The 17,246-nt window shown below is 51.1% G+C and overlaps 2 protein-coding genes across 10 annotated transcripts in view; one reads left to right on the top strand and one right to left on the bottom strand.

The window, feature by feature from the left end:
• PRRC2C (proline rich coiled-coil 2C) overlaps window positions 1-11,519 on the top strand; it is a 67,976-nt gene extending 56,457 nt beyond the window's left edge. For 7 of the 9 annotated variants that reach the window (XM_059478154.1, XM_059478156.1, XM_059478159.1 and 4 more), the window contains 7 exons: window positions 1,622-1,856; window positions 2,217-2,324; window positions 3,739-3,957; window positions 4,739-4,813; window positions 5,963-6,066; window positions 7,237-7,363; window positions 9,688-11,519. In XM_059478154.1, the coding sequence (XP_059334137.1) occupies window positions 1,622-1,856; window positions 2,217-2,324; window positions 3,739-3,957; window positions 4,739-4,813; window positions 5,963-6,066; window positions 7,237-7,363; window positions 9,688-9,954 (1,135 nt within the window). In that variant the 3' untranslated portion in view covers window positions 9,955-11,519. The remainder of the gene's footprint in view (window positions 1-1,621; window positions 1,857-2,216; window positions 2,325-3,738; window positions 3,958-4,738; window positions 4,814-5,962; window positions 6,067-7,236; window positions 7,364-9,687) is intronic. The other 2 variants (XM_059478160.1, XM_059478155.1) reach the window with 1 other exon arrangement.
• A 3,261-nt stretch (window positions 11,520-14,780) lies between these two features.
• On the bottom strand, window positions 14,781-17,209 carry MYOC (myocilin). Its single transcript, XM_059478337.1, has 3 exons — window positions 16,717-17,209; window positions 16,017-16,136; window positions 14,781-15,932 (listed from the first exon to the last, which is right to left on the bottom strand). Exons 1-3 carry the CDS (start codon window positions 17,207-17,209, stop codon window positions 15,148-15,150), a joined length of 1,398 nt encoding a protein of 465 aa, XP_059334320.1. The 3' UTR covers window positions 14,781-15,147.
• Between the last annotated feature and the right edge of the window lie 37 nt (window positions 17,210-17,246).

The following is a 17,246-nucleotide window of genomic DNA, read 5'->3' as shown; positions in this document are numbered from 1 at the left end:
GCATATTTGTATCTTTAGAAACCAGGCTAAAGAGCTGAGAGTATCAGTCTGTCATAGTAAGAGAACAGAAAATGTCTGTCCCTTTAGTTCAGCAAATTTTTTTTTAATCAAACCAACACTGGGGTCTTGAAACACTGTGAAATTCCAGTTTGAGCTCCTAGGTAGTAAAGACCTCATTGCAGGGTATGTTTCAGAATGTTTTTTTATTTGCTGCAGAAGGTACCAGTAGCACCAGTATCACTGCACTGGCCCTGACAGACAGACAGACAGACTTCACTGTGAGCCTCTCAAATCTCCCTTGCCCTTCCTAGGAAAGCTGCTCCACAGCAGGGTAATTCTGACAAATGTTGTTAGTTCCACTTTGAGAAAGCTGCTTTGCAAGTTTAATTAGAGGTGTTTGCATGGGCTGTAGTTCAATCTGCTTGTTGCAGTGTAGAAGGCTGAGGCCACAGAAGGTTTAATTAACCACATTTGTATCCTGACTTTGGTGCTTGGCTGACTTTGTGGGACCAAACATTGCTTGTCCTGCTACAGCTGACAAAAGCTGTTGCAAACAGTTGGCTAATTGCAAACACACAATCAGGCTGGCATGTGGTCCAGATTAAATAAATCTGATCACACACAAACATGGCATTAATGGAGTTCTAACAGTGGGAGTGCTTCTCCCACATAGAAGATTGCAGAGGAGGAGAAGCTTGGAGATGCACAGGTTGCTGGTTTAAAACATTACAACCAAAAGTTAAAAGTGAGCTAAAAAACAGCTTGGAGAAAAAAATTTGGCTCCATTGAAGCCAGTCCTTTGCATCCAGTCTGGAAGAGTTTTTCCAGTGTTGTGCAGTGAGGGGAGGGTGCAGAGCAAAGCTCACACCAGCACCAGGGAAAGTAAAAGGTGTTTTTACACATAAACACTCTCCTGAGCTCAAAAGCTTTCAGAGAAGCCCTTACTTCAAAACTCTTGATTCTTCAGGCTGAAGGTGGCCACTCACCCAAGTTCCTAGTTGGGATGTTCAGATAAATATTTCTGATGGACTAAACCTGTGTGTGGTGCTTTGCTGTGCTGGTTTCAGTCTTCTTTAAACAAACTGCAGCTTCCCCGTGCTGCTCACAGAGGGATTGAATAGCTGGTTGAAATTAAAGGCTGTGAAGTCTTTTGAAATCAAAACATTCATTTGGAAGCTACCATGGTCAGCATGCAGTGGTTTAAGCTGTAGTAGAAGTTGGCCTGTGGAGTGAAGAGAACAAAGCATTTCCCTTAGTGACTCAGTGGGGCTACTCACAGGGGCTTTCCCATCCCACCTTGGAGCACAGGAACTAAAAACTGGCAGTTTTTTCTGTGTTAATTATCCAAAAATTATTGCAGCATGAACATCAAAATAGCTAATTGTGATTTAAGATTTTAGTAAGAAGCCTCATTGTTTTTTCCTGTGGCCTTCAATAGCAGCTGTTACTTTGTTGTATGCAGAGTAAATTGAAAAAAATCTGCCTTTCTCAGGTGAAATTGTGTTCAGTAAAGCTAAGCATATTAATTCTGTTTAAAGATAATAAACTGTGCTGTTCATTTTGGTGGTTCATTGTTGAGCTGTGTCAGAATTTTTATGAATTCCACTTGAATCTCTTGCAGATCCCAGCAAGCTTTCATGCAGAGTGGTTTGTCTCAGCCATCCCCAGTGGTTCTGTCTGGCACAGCCTTACACAACTTCCCAGCAGTGCAGCACCAGGAGCTGGCCAAGGCCCAGTCCAGCCTGGCATTCCAACAGACCTCCAACACTCAGCCTATTCCCATCCTCTATGAGCACCAGCTTGGGCAGGCTTCTGGCCTGGGGGGCTCTCAGCTCATTGACACACACATCCTGCAGGTAGGAAATGCTCCCTGCAGCCCTTCTGCTCTGGCCTGCTACAGGACATCTTGCTCAGTTTGGGTGGCAGCAAACTTCAAACACTTGGAGGAGAGTGTTCTTTTAATTTAATAAATGTATATTGGCTTAATCTCTGAATTGAGGCTTGTTCCCCAGATTACAGTGCTCCTTGTGCTTTTGTCACTAATTAGAGCTTCGGGTTTAAATTCCTTAATTGTGATAAAGAGCTGTTCCACCAGCTGCACATGAGAGCTTTATCACAAAGTGAAACCTTCACATTTATCAGCTTCCCTTGCTGGGCTTTCTGTGGCCCTGCCTGAATGCTCCTGATGGGAGATGTCTCTTCTCTTCTCTTCCTAGGCCAGAGCTACCCTCACTCAGGCTTCAAACCTCTACTCTGGGCAGGTCCAGCAGCCTGGCCAGAGCAGTTTCTACAACACTGCACAGTCTCCCAGTGCTCTGCAGCAGGTAAACTATGGCATGGTAAATTTCCTGCATTGTATTCTTCCTAAAAGCATGTCGTGCTTGGTGGTGTCTGTGGGGTTGGAACAGAGGGGAGGGCTGAGACAGCCTCTAATTCTTCTAAAATAAAACTGGAATGTTAATAGTGAAGGCTCAGGTCATGTTGGTCATTTGTCCCTGGCATCCTTCCCTTGAATAGTTCATTTTTCAGTGTGGGCAGATACTTCATTGGCACAGTGCTGTTGCTAATTGACTGAGGCACATGATGCCTGTATGGAAGCAGATACCAGGAGAGGTGGAGAGAGAGAGAGGCAAAGTCCAGGTGCTAAATGCAGCCTAATTGTTAATACCAGTTCTAACTGAGCTGGAGCCCAGGAGTGCTCACAGAAAATAACTGAGGAATCAGCAGATAGGTGATCATGCAGGTCAGTAAAATAACTCCACTGATTTGAGGGCTTTTTCACTCTTCTGTGAAAGAACTGCTAAATTATTCTGTCATATTTAAGGATACTGTCTAGTGGTCTCCATCTTCTGGTTGATTTTTTTTAATTGAAATGACTTCCAAAATCAAGCTGAGAATGGATTGATTTATTATAGCTGCCTACCTCCTACACTGGAAAAGGTGCCAAGACAGAAATCTAGAAGAGTTGTAAAAGATTGGATGTTGGAAATCTAGCACAGTTTGAAGGACCTTTTAGAAGAGTTGGTACTTTCAGTGTGTTCAGTTCTGGCTGTCTCTCTGATTTTAATCTGTCACCCTTCAGAGCAGAATCTTTGTAAGCCTTTCACATTTGGGAATCTCTCATCATTCTCCTTGTCACCCTTAGAATATGATTTTGCAGATAGTGGATTGTGAGACCAAGGCATGCAGTAACTCCTGCCAGTCAGGTCACTGCTGTTGTATTTCCATGTTTATCACTACCACTCTCTGCTGGTTTCAGCCCACAGCACAGTGGTAAATGCAAGCAAGGGACAGGCTGTGTGTTTTTGTCATTGTTTTTAAGCTCAAAGTGCTGGTTGTTGGAACTCCTGGAAAGTAAAATCTAATTTTTATCCCAGTGTCATTTGACTAGAATTATTTGAAGTAAACAAATAATAAGCCAGTCCTGTCCCTACCTGTGCCAGAACTGCCTTTGTTTTTCTGAGCTGAATTAAATTTCCCTGTCACACAGTGAAATCATGTTGAATGATGTTGGAGGCAGGAGATCTCATGCACCTTTGTTTCTGAAAAGCAAAGACCCAAATGCCATTAGAGCTGATTATAAAGGCAAACTGAGCAATAAATGCACTTACTTGCTTGCAGCTCTCTGGTTAAATAAAGAACTCATTAAGGGATAAAGCTGAACTAGAGCTAGCAATGACAGTGACATAATGGCCTTTGTGTGTCTGTTACTGGTGATGTTGTGCTCTCTCTCTGCAGGTGACAGTACCTTTGCCAGGATCACAGATTTCCCTGCCCAACTTTGGATCCACAGCCCAGCCTCTGATAGCCCTGCCCCAGTCCCTGCAGCCTCCACTCCAGCACACCCCACCACAAGCTCAGGCTCAGAACCTGAGCAGACCTGCCCAGGTGACCCAGCCCTTCAGAGGATTGATCCCAGCAGGAACTCAGCACAGCATGATTGCTGCAACTGGGAAGGTAACAGCACTGCCACAGCTGCAGGAAAAAATTCCTGTGAAGCACAGCTGCTTTTTGGTTTGTGTAACCAGCACAGCAACTCATGCTGACTGCTTGCATCTTAAAAATCTGCCTCAGCTTTAAAAGATGAAAAAGCCAGTCAGGGTTAATGCCTGAGTGACTGGCTCTGTGCATTTAGCTGAGGTTTTGTAGCTAACTTGGTGCTGCTCCATTTGCACTGCAGGAATACCTGGTTTGGTGGTGACATCGTGGACTAGTAGGGGATTTCATGCAGAAGCCATGTGGAAAACAGTACTGAGATGTTGTGGGAGCAGCAGGACTCTGCCAGGGCTGGTGGCAGATTCTGGGCCTGCCTGAGTTGGTTGCTTTGCTTCTGGACTCAAACCAGAGCAGGCTCTTTGGGCTCAGGGGTTTCCAGTGCAAAATGGGGAATTTTAGAGTTTCAGGGGCTTCAGTGGACTCTATCAGCCATGACCTTAAGAATTGAACTCTATAATTGTTGCTTGGGGATCTGCCTTCTGAGCAGCACAGCATGGTGCACATTAAGAATGTAGCATTGTATGCAAGACAGGATCTTTCTGTAATTGAAAAAGAAAAGTCTGGTCTTGCAGCTCAGGAAAACTGAGGAACAGCTCTAGGAAGGAAATACCACTAAAACAGTGCAAGAATCTCGTGTATCATGGGGGGCAGTCTCTCCTCTCCTTTATGTGAAGCTGCTGAGGTAATTGCTGATGAGGGGATGTGTGGAGCTGGCTTCCAATCACAAGGTCTCTTGTCTTAGATGGAATCCCAGCTTTACAGGCACCGGGGATTCTCGGATAGTGTGCAGCACTCGGCAGTTGCAGTTCGCTTCCAGGTGAGCACTGGGTGACACCCTGGACATGGACACAGCTCAGCTGGCTGGCAGCCACAGCAGGGTCCTCCCACCTTGGGGGACTGAGGCACCTCTGCACCTGAGATCCCTGCACCTTCTGGCCTCCATTTTAGGGTGCTTGTGAATATAAAATAACCCCACAATCCCAGTAATTTAAGCTGCAATACGAAAAATCTCGGGTGTTAATTCCACGTCTTGGACAGTAATGGCAACCAGAATTTCAGACCACCTAGATGAAGCTTGCATCTCCTCACCCCCAGAGTGTGTGTGGTGGTTTTTGCACAGTGCAGTTTTCCAGTTTCATGGGATCTGGCCAAATCTTTAGAGCCTGGCAGTTGTTAGGAGCCCATTTTGCAGGCAGCAGCATGTTTGTTGCTGCAGTTGTCACTGGAAAATTATTGCTCATTTCAGCAAAACATGAGGGAAGAGCTGCAGTGGGTTGCTGGCCTTGGATGACTTTCCTGCCCTGCTCTGAGATTCCCATCGTGTTGCTGCTAAAGAAAGTCAGCTTAAAACAGCCTCTCATTTCTAAGTGATTTATTGTTGCTGTTATGCTTCATGGCCATGTGTGGAAATACACTGTCCCAAAGACTAATTTATTCTGTTGAGTGTATCTGCAAAATAGCATTCAAGAGTCACTGCTCCAGTTAGTCTGGAGATTGTTTTGCATGAGTGACAGCTCCATTTTTACTGTGCTTTGGCTTTGTTTATTTTTATAGACCTGGACTATTTGGTGATATTCTTCTTCTCAGCGTTTTTCAGGATTATTTCTAAATATTTTCATGTGGTACCTGAGATGGGAGTCTTGGAGAAGGAGATCTCAACCCCAAAACATATATTTTTTTTCTTTTTTTTAGGGCCAAATAGATAAATGACTCTCAAACCCCCTGTCATTATGCAGGAGGAGCAAGTTAGAAAGCCAGTACCATTGCTGCAAGTGCCAGATAGGGCAGGAAAATTGTACACAGAGGTGCTTGTGGTGCTGGGCCTGTCCTAATTATAAGAGGCTGTTCTGCAGTCAGGCTTTCATCTCCACTTAAGTGACCTCTTTTCATTGAGGTAAGCTAACAGCTGCTTAGCAAATGGAATTTTTTTAATTAGACTTAACATGTCAATTGCTGTGTTTTTCAGATATCAGAAATGGACCTGAAGGCCTTTGGAGGTGGCATTGATGTTAAACCTGGAACACCACCAGTTACTGGCAGGAGCACGACCCCAACCTCCAGTCCCTTCCGGTAAATCTCCCTTCAGCTCCAAATTCCTTAAAACCAGAGCTAGAAAATGTACCTAGTCATGCATGAGCAGCCTTTTCTGGAGGGTATGAGCTGAGGGGCCACTGATAAATGAGACACTGCTTGATCTGAGCTCATGAGCAGCATTCCAGTAGGTCAGCTGTACACATCTGCTGTATTAAACAGAAGGAAATGGCTCTGAAAGAAAAGGTGGAAAATACTTGTTTGGGTAAGTGAAGAAACAAGAAGTGGCAAGGAAGGTGTGGTTTGGGATAAAACTGTAAGAGTTTATCTGAATTGTGGGGTTCAAAGTAAAAAACACTTTAAGGCTTAGCAGTTGTGGCAACAGTTCTGTTAGAGGAGTAAGTGTTGTTGCCAGCTCTGTAAGCTCCTCACAAGTGAAATTAATAAAGAAAACAGACTCCTTTAAGCTTACAAAACACTGGTGTGTGGAGCTTAGCTGGTGTCCCTCTGCTCATTTTGCCAGGAGTGCATCACCCACACCCTCTGCACGAGAACACTCTGCAAGGCAAGCTCTGTTTCCTCAAGAAGGCTCTTCACTCTTTCTTCTTTTTCTGTTCACTCTTTCTTCTTTTTCTCTTCACTCTTTTCTCTGAGGGCTGTTTGCTGCCCTTCCCTCAGATAATCAGTCAAGCTTCCTGTAATTCCTGGTGATTGAACACCTTGGAAGTTTTAGTGGAGGGTCACGTTCTCAGCCAGATAAAACAAGGAGAGCATTTTGTGTGAATTCTTGAAATCTGTTCAAGTGCATTTTGAAACATGGGGACAGCAGGTCAGAGTAGAAGCAGCTGCATGTTCACTGCCTGCTGGGACAAGCCCTGAACTTGCCATGGTAGAGCAAAGAGTGACTGCAAAGGAACATAAGATAGTAGGGATGGAAACTACATCTAACATCACAAATCTGACATCAGTGTTCATACAGATGTGCCCTGGACCCTCTTCATAGCCTAAATATTTCTGATTATGCTTTCTCCTTGAATTCTGAAGTTCTGAGGTTTTTTGAGCTTCTATATAGAAAAAGTTTCACACTTTTTTAATTCAGACATTGATTCTTCCCCCCTCCAGTGCTGAATTTCTAGTTAAGTTGTAACTAGGGGCAGAAACATCCTCTGAATGAAAGCAGTTGATTTTAACTGGAGTTCTTTCTTTTAGGGCCAGTTCTACAAGCCCTAACAATCAGTCCAATAAAATGAACAGCATTGTGTACCAGAAGCAGTTCCAGTCAGCAGCTGCAGCTGTGAGAATGACACAGCCCTTTCCTGCACAATTTGCACCACAGGTAGGTGACTGGTGGCTTCCCTTCCTGCAAACAGATTTGTTCCTCTGTGTCACCTGGTGGCTCTGACTTGACCCTGTCCCCTCAGCCTCTGTCATGGGGAGATAAAAAATGGAATCCTTAAAATGAAATGGTGTAAGAGACCAAGATCAAAGCAAAAAATTACCTCTGTGATCATGCTTGCAAGTAGTGCTGATTTTGTGGTGTTTAATTTAGAGTTCTGTGCAAGTTGTGAATGATGTAGAACAGATGGTGCTGTGGCTTCCCCAGGAGGTGTAATGGCCCTCATCCTGCAGAAACAGGGGAAGGGGAGCAGCTCAGTGTCTCAGAAGGGTCCCAGTGCATATTTTACACATGTAAAGACAAAGCAGATTTGCAGCTCTGAAGTATGGAAGGAGCAGCTCAGGTTGGAAAGGATCCCTGAGGTCACCCAGCCCATCCAAGGCAGGGCTGAAGGCTGGGGGTTCTGCATGGTCAGATGCCATCTCAGATGAGCACAGGCCTCATGAGCCCCCCTCAGGCACCACGTGTGGCCAGAGGTCCCTGTGGATCAGTGCCTGGGGCCAGAGGCACTTAGGGCCAGGCTGTGCTGAAGGCTGAACCTCCTGTGAAGGTCAGGATGTGAACAGCAGCTCAGTCTGACAGCTCCCAGGCAGGCATGTGTCTGCAAGGCATGGCTTTAAAAAGTGCCTCGGGAGAGTTACTCTGTCCTGCTTGGTTACTGGTGATCAGGTCATTCTGCCTTAACCTCAGGGGATGGCTGAAATTTGGGCAGAAGGTTTCAGGTGTCCCTCTGGCTCCAGTGAAATCAGGCTGTTGCTGCAGTGCTGCAAATGAGAGTTCACGGGTTTGTTTTCTGTTCTGTTGCTGCTTGACTTACTTGGAGCAGCTACAAAGTAGGAGAGCCAAGGCCTCTTGTTCCAGACTTCTGATGTTTTGTCTCCCTGTTGTTGTGTGTGTGTGTCCCAGCCCTGTTTTTTGTAAAAAAGCAGAAAATATTCAGAGAGGTACAGGGAGGTTTAGTGCCTGTATTGTAGTTGGGGTTCCTTGTGTTAAGGTACTCCTTTCTAATTTAAAATAAAAAGGTGTTTGACTGCACTGGGCTTTATTGTCCAACTTCTGGATGCTTGAACTCTAGATGGAGTCTGGGCAGGACAGACAAGTGCTTGCTCTGAAGTGCCTGATCAGTATCAAAACTGTAACTGGAAGGTGTCACAGGGGGAATTGCACAGGTGCAGGTCAGGGTTGCTGGTAGGATTCAGGGGGAAGGAAGGCAGGCAGTTTGTGCTGGTAGGACTCAGAGGGTTCGGAAAGGAAGGAGAGGAAGGAAGGAGAGGAAGGAAGGAAGGAAGGAAGGAAGGAAGGAAGGAAGGAAGGAAGGAAGGAAGGAAGGAAGGAAGGAAGGAAGGAAGGAAGGAAGGAAGGAAGGAAGGAAGGAAGGAAGGAAGGAAGGAAGGAAGGAAGGAAGGAAGGAAGGAAGGAAGGAAGGAAGGAAGGAAGGAAGGAAGGAAGGAAGGAAGGAAGGAAGGAAGGGAGGAAGGAAGGGAGGAAAGGGGAGGAAGGAAGGAAAGGGGAGGAAGGAAAGCAGTTAGTTTGTGCTGGTAGGATTCAGAGCAGGGAAGGCAGGCAGTTTGTGCTGGTAGGATAGGGGAGGAAGGAAAGCAGTTAGTTTGTGCTGGTAGGATTCAGAGCAGGGAAGGCAGGCAGTTTGTGCTGGTAGGATTCAGAGGAAGGAGGGAAGGCAGGCAGGCAGTTTGTGCTGCCTGGGATTGCTCAGAGCAGGGAGCAGATGAGGCTTCAGCTCACCCAGAGCACAGCTGTGACCTGGTTCATTCCATCCCAGTGCAGGCTCAGTCGGTGCCCAGAGCCACGGGAGGGAAGGGGGAGCTCAGGCTGTGCTGCTGGGAGGGAGGGAGGGAGAGAGAGCCCTGTGCTCTGCAGGGCAGCAGGGACAGCTGGAGTGGGCCCTGGTGGGGCTGTGCAGGGACAGCTCCTGCTCCTGGCTGAGCTGCTGTCAGCAGTGCTCCTGCTTGTACAGCTCTGCAGTACCAGTGGCATGAGAATAGGGTGGGTAATACTTCACACTGTTGTCCCTGATCCTCTTTCTTGGGGAAGGGTTGGGGAAGCCTAGGCATGATGGTAAACTACTGCTGAGGAGCCAAGCACCCAGCCCTGGGGACATCAGGGCAGCAGCAGGATGGGCACTGCCTGTCTAGGAAGACCTGGCCACTGTGGTCAGTCCTTCACTTCCATATGGGAAATGCTTTTGAAGTCACTCCAATTCCAGTGTCCTCTCTGCAGTAAAATTACTTTCTCCCTCTCTTAAGGCAAAGCAAAGAGCAGAGGTCCTTCAGTCCACCCAGAGGTTCTTTTCTGAGCAGCAGCAGCAGCAGCAGAACAAACCCATAGGAGGCAAAGCCCCCAAAGTGGAGGAGAACGGGAGCAAACCCAGCGAGGCAATTGCTGACTCTGCCGGAGTCTGCCAGGACAAAGGCGAGGAAAAGGCCACGCCCGCGCCTGCTGCCACACCCAAACCCGTCAGAACTGGACCAATCAAACCTCAGGCAATCAAAACCGAGGAAACAAAATCTTAGAGGCTGTGTTGCCGTGGAGGGGGAGAGGGGAGGGTGGCCGAGGTGTCAGCAGCGTCAATGGGTGGCCCGAAGGATGAAGAGCAGCCTGCCCTCCCTGCCGGGCTCTGCGCAGCCCCACGGGCCCTGGGTGCCAGCAGCAGAGGTGGTGCCAGCTGCTGTGGTGCCAGCTGAGCCCTGGCTCTTGGGGTCACACCTGCTCCAACAGCATGAAGGCTGCTTTGGGGAGTGCACGTGCCACACGTGCGTGCCCCCTTTGGCTCGCGCCCGCCCGCTTCCCAAAGCCGCGGCCCGGAGCAGCGGCGGCCGTGGAGAGGCATTGCTAGCTGACACAATGACTCCTTATTCTCTTCAGGCTCTGATCTTCAGCTGCTATTTATCTTTTTATAAACCCCTGAGTATGAGAACATGCAGATCTGAAGATGGTGCTGGGCCAAGTAATGTGTGTTAAGTTTTTAGTGACTTACGAAGCTTCTATCTTGTATAAACAGAGGGATCCACGCACCTGCCACGCCAGGCTTAACCCAACACAGAGTAACACTGGCAGTGTTGGATTTCCCTCTGAAGGCAGTGCTTTGCTGGCTGCTGCTGCTTGGATGACAATTTACTGCATTTAGATCACCATATGAAAAAGCTACTTGGCCGCCTGTGTCCTCTCCACCCGCTGCCCCCTCAGTGGCTCCCACCCCTGGAGTTGAAGGTTCGTTGCATCAATAGTCAGATTTGTTCCGTTCACCCCTGTCCAGCTGTCTTGGTATGATGCGAGTGGTCCCTAAACCGTTTCCAGTTTCTGTCTGTAACACAGCAACGAGCACTTAAACTGTGCCACGAGAATAAAAGAAACCTTATCAGATGAACGAGAGTTTTATCTCAAAGGTGCATTCTTTATATCAGAGCTGCATTGCACCACCTCCTTGCCCACAGTGTGCTGGAAAGTAGAATCAAGTCAAATAAATGCCTTTTTAATTGTATCCTCTAGTATTCTAGCTGTAGGACAGTACTGTATGATACTTCTGTGAATGTAAGATATCCTGTACCTGCTTATGATATGTAGTAGTGACTGTGCTATACTGGAGCTGTTTTTAATAATGTTATTCTAGAGGTTTTTTTCCAGACAATGATTGAAAAAGCTAATAAAAAGCACCAGGTACCACATCAGTAGCAGAATTTGCTGGTTTTTTCTGGGATTTTTTTTCTTTCTTTTTTTTTAATGTTTTTTGGAAGGAAGAGTTGAAAGTCTAATGTGTATAATTTTGTTCAAATGACTGCAGAAGCTGGAAAGGCTGTTGCTGCTATTGATGCCTAGTGAATCGCTATTGGTTATCTTTTTATATAAATATATATATAATTTGAATTTTTGGAAACTAGCTGTGATGTCAACTTTGGAAAAAAGTATCCCACTTGTAGTGTGAGTTGGCATTGTACAGAAATTAACAGCCATATTGGTCTAGAAATGTTAAACTTAATTTTTTTTCCATTTGTACAGGGGTAACGCACTGTATGAAATATGTACGGTCTTATTTACATGGGTTTGATTACAGAAACTAATAAAGTATTCTCTAAATAAAGCCCCTGGCTGCTCTCATGATTCTGCAGGAGGCAAGCAGTGCTCCCAGGGAGAGGATTCTGAAGGAAAATGCTCCCAGAAGCTCCTTGGTTATCCTGGCACTTCCCAGCCCTTCTCCAGCCAGGGGCTCGCTCGCAGGAGGTGGCCTCCACTTGCCCCAGCAGGAGCCTGGGGGTGTTTGCTGGGAATTCCATCTCCAGCTGATGGAGCTGGGATGGTGCCACTTGTCCCATCAGCCAGTGATGCCCTAAGTTTGAGCCTTCATATTTTCCAGATTCTGTACTGCATTAGTTTATAACTCTGAGCTCCACAGAAAGTGCTGGCAGGCTCTCCTCACAGCTCAGTCACACAGAACAATCCTTTTCCAGCCCCACAACCAAGGGCACCACTGCAGCTTCAGGCCCAGAAAGTGCAAACAACAAAAAGGTCCAAAAGGCCCAAGAAGTGCAAACAACAGGGAATGGAGGAGAGCAAACTGGGAGGATGGGACTGCATCACCTGGAGCTGGAATTGGACAATGAACCCCAAGATGGAAATGGACCAGAACTTATAAAAGTGTGAGAACTCCTGACCCAGGGTCCATCCTGGGTGTAGCCACAGCCAGGCTCTGGTACTGCCCAAGGTGTATCCTGTAAAGGCCTTTAATAAATCCCTGCTTTATTCCTTTAATAAATCCCTGCTTTATTCCTTTACTAAATCCCTACTTCATTCCTTTAATAAATCCCTACTGTATTCCTGTAACTCTGCCCAGCCCCTGCTCCAGGGAGCCTCCCAAGGCAGCAGCAGCAGCAGGGGACAGGCGGGAGTTGAGGGAGCCCTGGCCACCAGAGGGAACTTGCTTCCCACAAACACCAGGAACTTGTGCTGTCGCTCTCTGGGAAGTAATTCCTGCCTGGGGAGAAGGTGCTGGCTGGCTCTGCACCTTTCCTGCCCAGGTTGGTTTTGTTCAGGGTAAAACTGCAGCAATGTGGAGTAAATCAAAGGTGCTGGAATCCACAAATGCAGCCATGGGCAGAAGGAAGATGTGGGCAGGTCACACTCTGGGTAAATCACCTTTTTCACAAGGATCTGTGTGAGCACAGCTCAGGAAATGCTTGGGAAGGAGGGTGGACATGGGGCTCTGAGTGAATGTGGACACTGCTTCCATCTAGAAATGTGCTATAAAAGTAACTGAGTTGTGGTACAGTTTCCCTGCTTTGAGGTTGCCTTCAGCCTGTTGGACACCCCAAAACTGGGAGCTCATTCCCCAGAGTGTTCTATTTTTAAAGAAGTGCTGCTAAAAGGATTCATGTTCAATTCTGTAGTAATACAGAATAATTCCATAGGGAAATCAGAGGAATTTCCCACAGTCGGCTGTGGGAATGTACCAGGCTTTGGACTATTTTGTGCTCAGAGCAGAACAAGGGGAGTATTTCTGCAGAAGTTTAATTAAAGTAAATGTTTGGCCATTTTGTGCCTCTAAATATCCCAGGTTTTATGTGTGCTTCTCTAAAACCCCAAACCACGCCAGCTGCCTTGAGGCCAGGTGGAGCTTTCAGTCATTGACCCCACTTGATTGAATATTTTATGACATTTAATCAGATAACTTTGCTCCTGGCTATTTACACTGGAGTAGCTCTTGCTTTTTTTTGATTTGAGTGGGATTTGGTTTGTAATCTCTTTTCTAGGACTCTGGTCATCAGAAATAATTGTGCTGAACCTCACAGAAATTAGGAAACAATTTTGTTTGGGGAATTCAAATTTTTTTTCCCCTAATAATGTTGAGGCTGTGAAAAGGTCATCACTTTTCTGCAGGGTGAGAGCCAGAGGGGGTTTAAATGTGACTGGGGCCAGATCCAGCAACCCCCTGGGCTCAGGCTGGCTTCTTGCTGGGATGTGGGCAGGCAGGGCTTGTTTTCCCAAAGCCTGTTAAGTAAAGCAGTGTATTCAGCGCTGTTCAGCTGCAGCCCAGCTTTCTGGAAATCCTGTGTGCATTGGCTTGTCCTCCTTTATTTTCTCAGGCAATTAAGAGATGCACTGCCCGGCCTGAAAGGGCCCCGGCTTGGGGCGGAGCTGTCTGCCCTCGGTGTCTGCCCTCGGTGTCTGGGCTCAGCGAGGCGCTGCTGCCGGGGCTCTGCTCCAGCCCTGCCCTTCATCCCCCCCTGCTTTGGGACAGAAATGCCTTTCCCCACCCTTGGTGCCAGCTTTGCTGGGCACTGCTGGCCCTGCCTGCTGCCTGCTCGGCTCTCCCCAGCCCTGGCCCCAGGGCTCCCAGCTCTGCGTGTGACAGTGACAGGGCTGATGTGTTCCTGGCCCTTGCTCAGGTGAGATTCCTGCCCAGGAGCACGAATGGGTCTTTCAGCCTCCTCCCTCTGTGCTGGGCTCCCCCCTGCAGCTTCCCAAACATTCCTCACATGTATCAGCTCACTTTTTACAACGAGGTCGTATTTTTCCAAAATAAAGCCTGGGGATGATGGATAAACCAAATACTTCATTGTGATATGCAAACATACAGTGCTGCTACACTTAAGAAAACACTGTTAGTGTCAGGACAGCAGAGGGGTGAAGCATCTCCCTGATCATCACAAGTGTCCCACTGTGTTCTCTGTCCTTTCCCACTGCTCCAATAATTGGTGTGTTGCTGTCAGGAGCTGCCTCCAAAACTGTGGCATTTTCCTGCTCAAGGCTTTACAGCTCCCCCTCCCCAGCACCTCCAGCCTGTAGGTGCACCAAGAGTGGCACCAACCCACCACACTCCTTGGAAAACAGCCTTGGAAAAACAAGGTGTGAGGCAGCAGAGGTGCTGGGCAGTGTTTATTGGGCCAGGACCCCATGCAGCCCCTGGGGAATGTGGTTGCTGCTGCCCCAGGTGCCAGAATGGGAAAGAAGCCTCCTCCTAGAAGCTTTCTACAATCGACAGATAAAGCAGCGTGGTTTGGGCTGGCTGGGGAGAGCTGCTGGCCTGGGGTGGCTGCAAAGCTGAAGCACAAGGCTGGAAGGGCTGGGTACTGAGAGGCCACCTGGCTGCAGGGTGCTCTGCCAGCACTCCTCACCCCTGCTCTCCTGGCTGCTTTTTTCCCTCAATAAAACAAGGCTTGTGCAATGTGTGTCTGTGTTTTCTGCTGCTTTTGAGCCCACTCGATGAGTTTTGGAGGTGGCTGAGCTCCAGGATGCCCTTGGGCACTTGGGAGTGTGGGATGCCAGTGGAGGCTGTGGGATCTCTGCAGAGCCGGAGCCTGGAAACAACAAACCCTGCCCCACAGAGGGGATCGCTGCTCACAACTAGGGAAACACATTTATTTTAAGGCAGGATCCTCCTGCACAGCCCTCCCCATGCCTGAGCCCTCCCTGCTCCACATTCACGGCCAGGCTGGGGGCTCAGGGAGGTCCTGCAGCAGCTCAGGGCTGGGCACTGCGGGGACCCATCCGAAACCCACCGAGGCTGCTGAGAGGCACTTCCCTGGCTCTGGAGCAGTGAGTGCCTCCTCTCTCTCTCTGCTGCACAATGCGATGTGGCCGGGCAGCGTGCGGCCCCCAGCACCCCCGAGGCTGTGGGAGGCGGCGCTCCCGGGGGAAAGGGGGAGGGAAGCGGGGTGCCGAGGCACGCACCGAGCCCCCGGGGGCTGAGCCGGCGCACCGCCAGCCCGGGCTCACGGCCGGGACAGGCGGACGGGGTAAGTGACCATGTTGAAGCTGTCCCAGGCGAAGAGCTGCCGCTCGGCAGGGTTGTAGTCCAGCATGCTGAGGTAGCGGAAGCGGTTCTCGAAGGGGATGCTGAGGGCACGGCTGGTGCCCGTGGCGGTGTCGTAGGCGAAGTTGATGGTGGCGTTGGGCGCAGAGTAGCTGCTGACGGTGTAGAGGGTGCCGCAGATGAGGAAGGAGTTGGCCACCCCCCGCTTGCGGATGTTGGTCTCCCAGGTCCGACGGATCTCCAGCGTCTCGGGGTCCAGCTTGGAGAGGACGATGGCTCCCCGGGCCTTGTCGGTGCTGTAGATGACCCAGAGCCCCGTCTCATCCACCGCCAGGTCGATGTCGGTGTAGCCCCCCCAGGAGTAGGGGTACTGCCCGTGGTAGCCGGCGCCGGGGATCTCCCTCTCGGCCGTGATGCTCTCGCCCCGCAGGTCGTAGCGGGCCACGGAGCGGGACTGGCGGGGCTGGAAGAAGAGCCCGCCGCGGTAGATGACGGCCCCCGTGCTCTCCAGGGGCCGCGGCAGGATGTGCACCTTGGCGGGGTAGCCCCGGGCCAGCTGCTCGGCCTCCTCGTACTGGAAGAGCTGGCGCACCTCGGTGCCCACGGTGTCCACACGCCACGTGTTGTCGCGGGTGAAGGGCGGCACGGGCTCGGGGTCCTTCATCCACACGCCGTACTTGCCCGCGATGGAGTCCGCCCGGCCGAACACCACGGGCTCCCCCACCCACAGCAGCTGGCCGCAGCCTGCTTGGGGACAGGACGGGACACGGAGCGGTCACCGCCAGCCCCTCGGGAGCGGCGGGCGCGGGGCCGGCCCGGTGCCCGTACCTGAGTCCTCCTTGCCCGGGCGGGCGAGCGCCGTCTCCTCCAGCAGCCGGGACACGGGAACCTCGCTCCTCTCCGACTGCAGCTCCTGGTAGCTCAGGGGCTGCGGCTCCCAGCGCGGCGCTGCAGCGGGGCCAGGCACAGCGTGAGCGGGCTCAGCCAGCCCCTGCCGCCCTCGGAGGGCTCAGCCAGCCCCTCACACCGCCTGCCTGCCCCTGTCGCCCTCGGAGGGTTCCGCCAGCCCCTCACACCGCCTGCCGCTCTCGGGGGGCTCAGCCAGCCCCGGCACCGCCTGCCTCCTCCCGCTGCCCTCGGAGGGCTCCGCCAGCCCCTCACAACCCTCACAACCGCCCTCGGGGGACTCCGTGCCGGGCTGCTGTCCCCCGAAATGCCGATGCCTTGGGCAGGAGCCCAGTGCCCCCTCCACTGCAGCGGGGCACATCTGTGACCATTCTCTTTGGGGGATACTCCTAAGAGCCCAGATGAGCACGGTACCCTGCATCTCCCCTGTGCTGTGGGGCAGGCGGGGTGGGGAGGGAGGTACGGGGAAATGGTCTGCGATCTCCCAGCACGGCTGAGCCCACCAGGGTCCCCAGGAGCGGGGGTCAGCAGTGGGGGCACAGCACGGAGGCCGCACGGGGACCCGGCCAGACGGGAGGAGCCGGCGGTAGGGAGGCGCAGGGCCCCCGGCCCCGGCACTTACCCTTGGCGGGGGCACGCAGCGTGTCCCGGCCGGGCCCCTCTCTGCCGGGGGGACAGCGGGTGGCCCGCAGCCGGGTGATCTCCTGGGCGCTGCTCTCCAGCCGCTTGCCCAGCTCCTCTTTCTCCCGCTCCAGCCGCCCCTTCTCCTCCTCCAGCCGGGACTTGGCCCGCAGCAGCTCGCCGTACGCAGCCTCCAGGCGGGAGGCTTGCTGGGGGTCCCGTGCGCCCCCCGGCTCGGCTCCGCGCGGCCCCGAGCTCCCCGCTCCTCGCTCCCGGCTCTCCAGCCGACTCAGGCGGGCGGCGAGGGCGGCCAGCTCGGCGCGCAGCTCGGGCACGCCGCCGGCAGCCTCGGGGCAGGCGGCCTCCACGGGGCTGGCCACCGTGAAGGAGTAGGTGCAGCGCCCGGAGCTGTCATGGGCGCGGCGGAGGAAGGCGGTGTCCGCCCGGCCGCCCAGGGCCACGGAACCCCAAAGCAGCAGCCAGACCCCCAGCATGGCCCCGGTGCCCCCCTCTGAGCGCGTCGGCCACCGG

Source organism: Ammospiza nelsoni, chromosome 9, assembly GCF_027579445.1.
Source record: "Ammospiza nelsoni isolate bAmmNel1 chromosome 9, bAmmNel1.pri, whole genome shotgun sequence".
In the NCBI taxonomy this organism is placed as follows: Eukaryota; Metazoa; Chordata; class Aves; order Passeriformes; family Passerellidae; genus Ammospiza; species Ammospiza nelsoni.
This window is presented reverse-complemented; position numbering and strand designations above follow the sequence as displayed.

Coding starts and splice junctions, on each gene's coding strand:
- MYOC (XM_059478337.1), bottom strand. CDS start 17,209: ATGCTGGGGGTCTGGCTGCTGCTTTGGGGTTCCGTGGCCCTGGGCGGC. Junction 16,137..16,716: donor GCTGCGTGCCCCCGCCAAGG/GTAAGTGCCGGG, acceptor GCCCCGCTGCAG/CGCCGCGCTGGGAGCCGCAG. Junction 15,933..16,016: donor CCCGGGCAAGGAGGACTCAG/GTACGGGCACCG, acceptor GTCCCCAAGCAG/GCTGCGGCCAGCTGCTGTGG.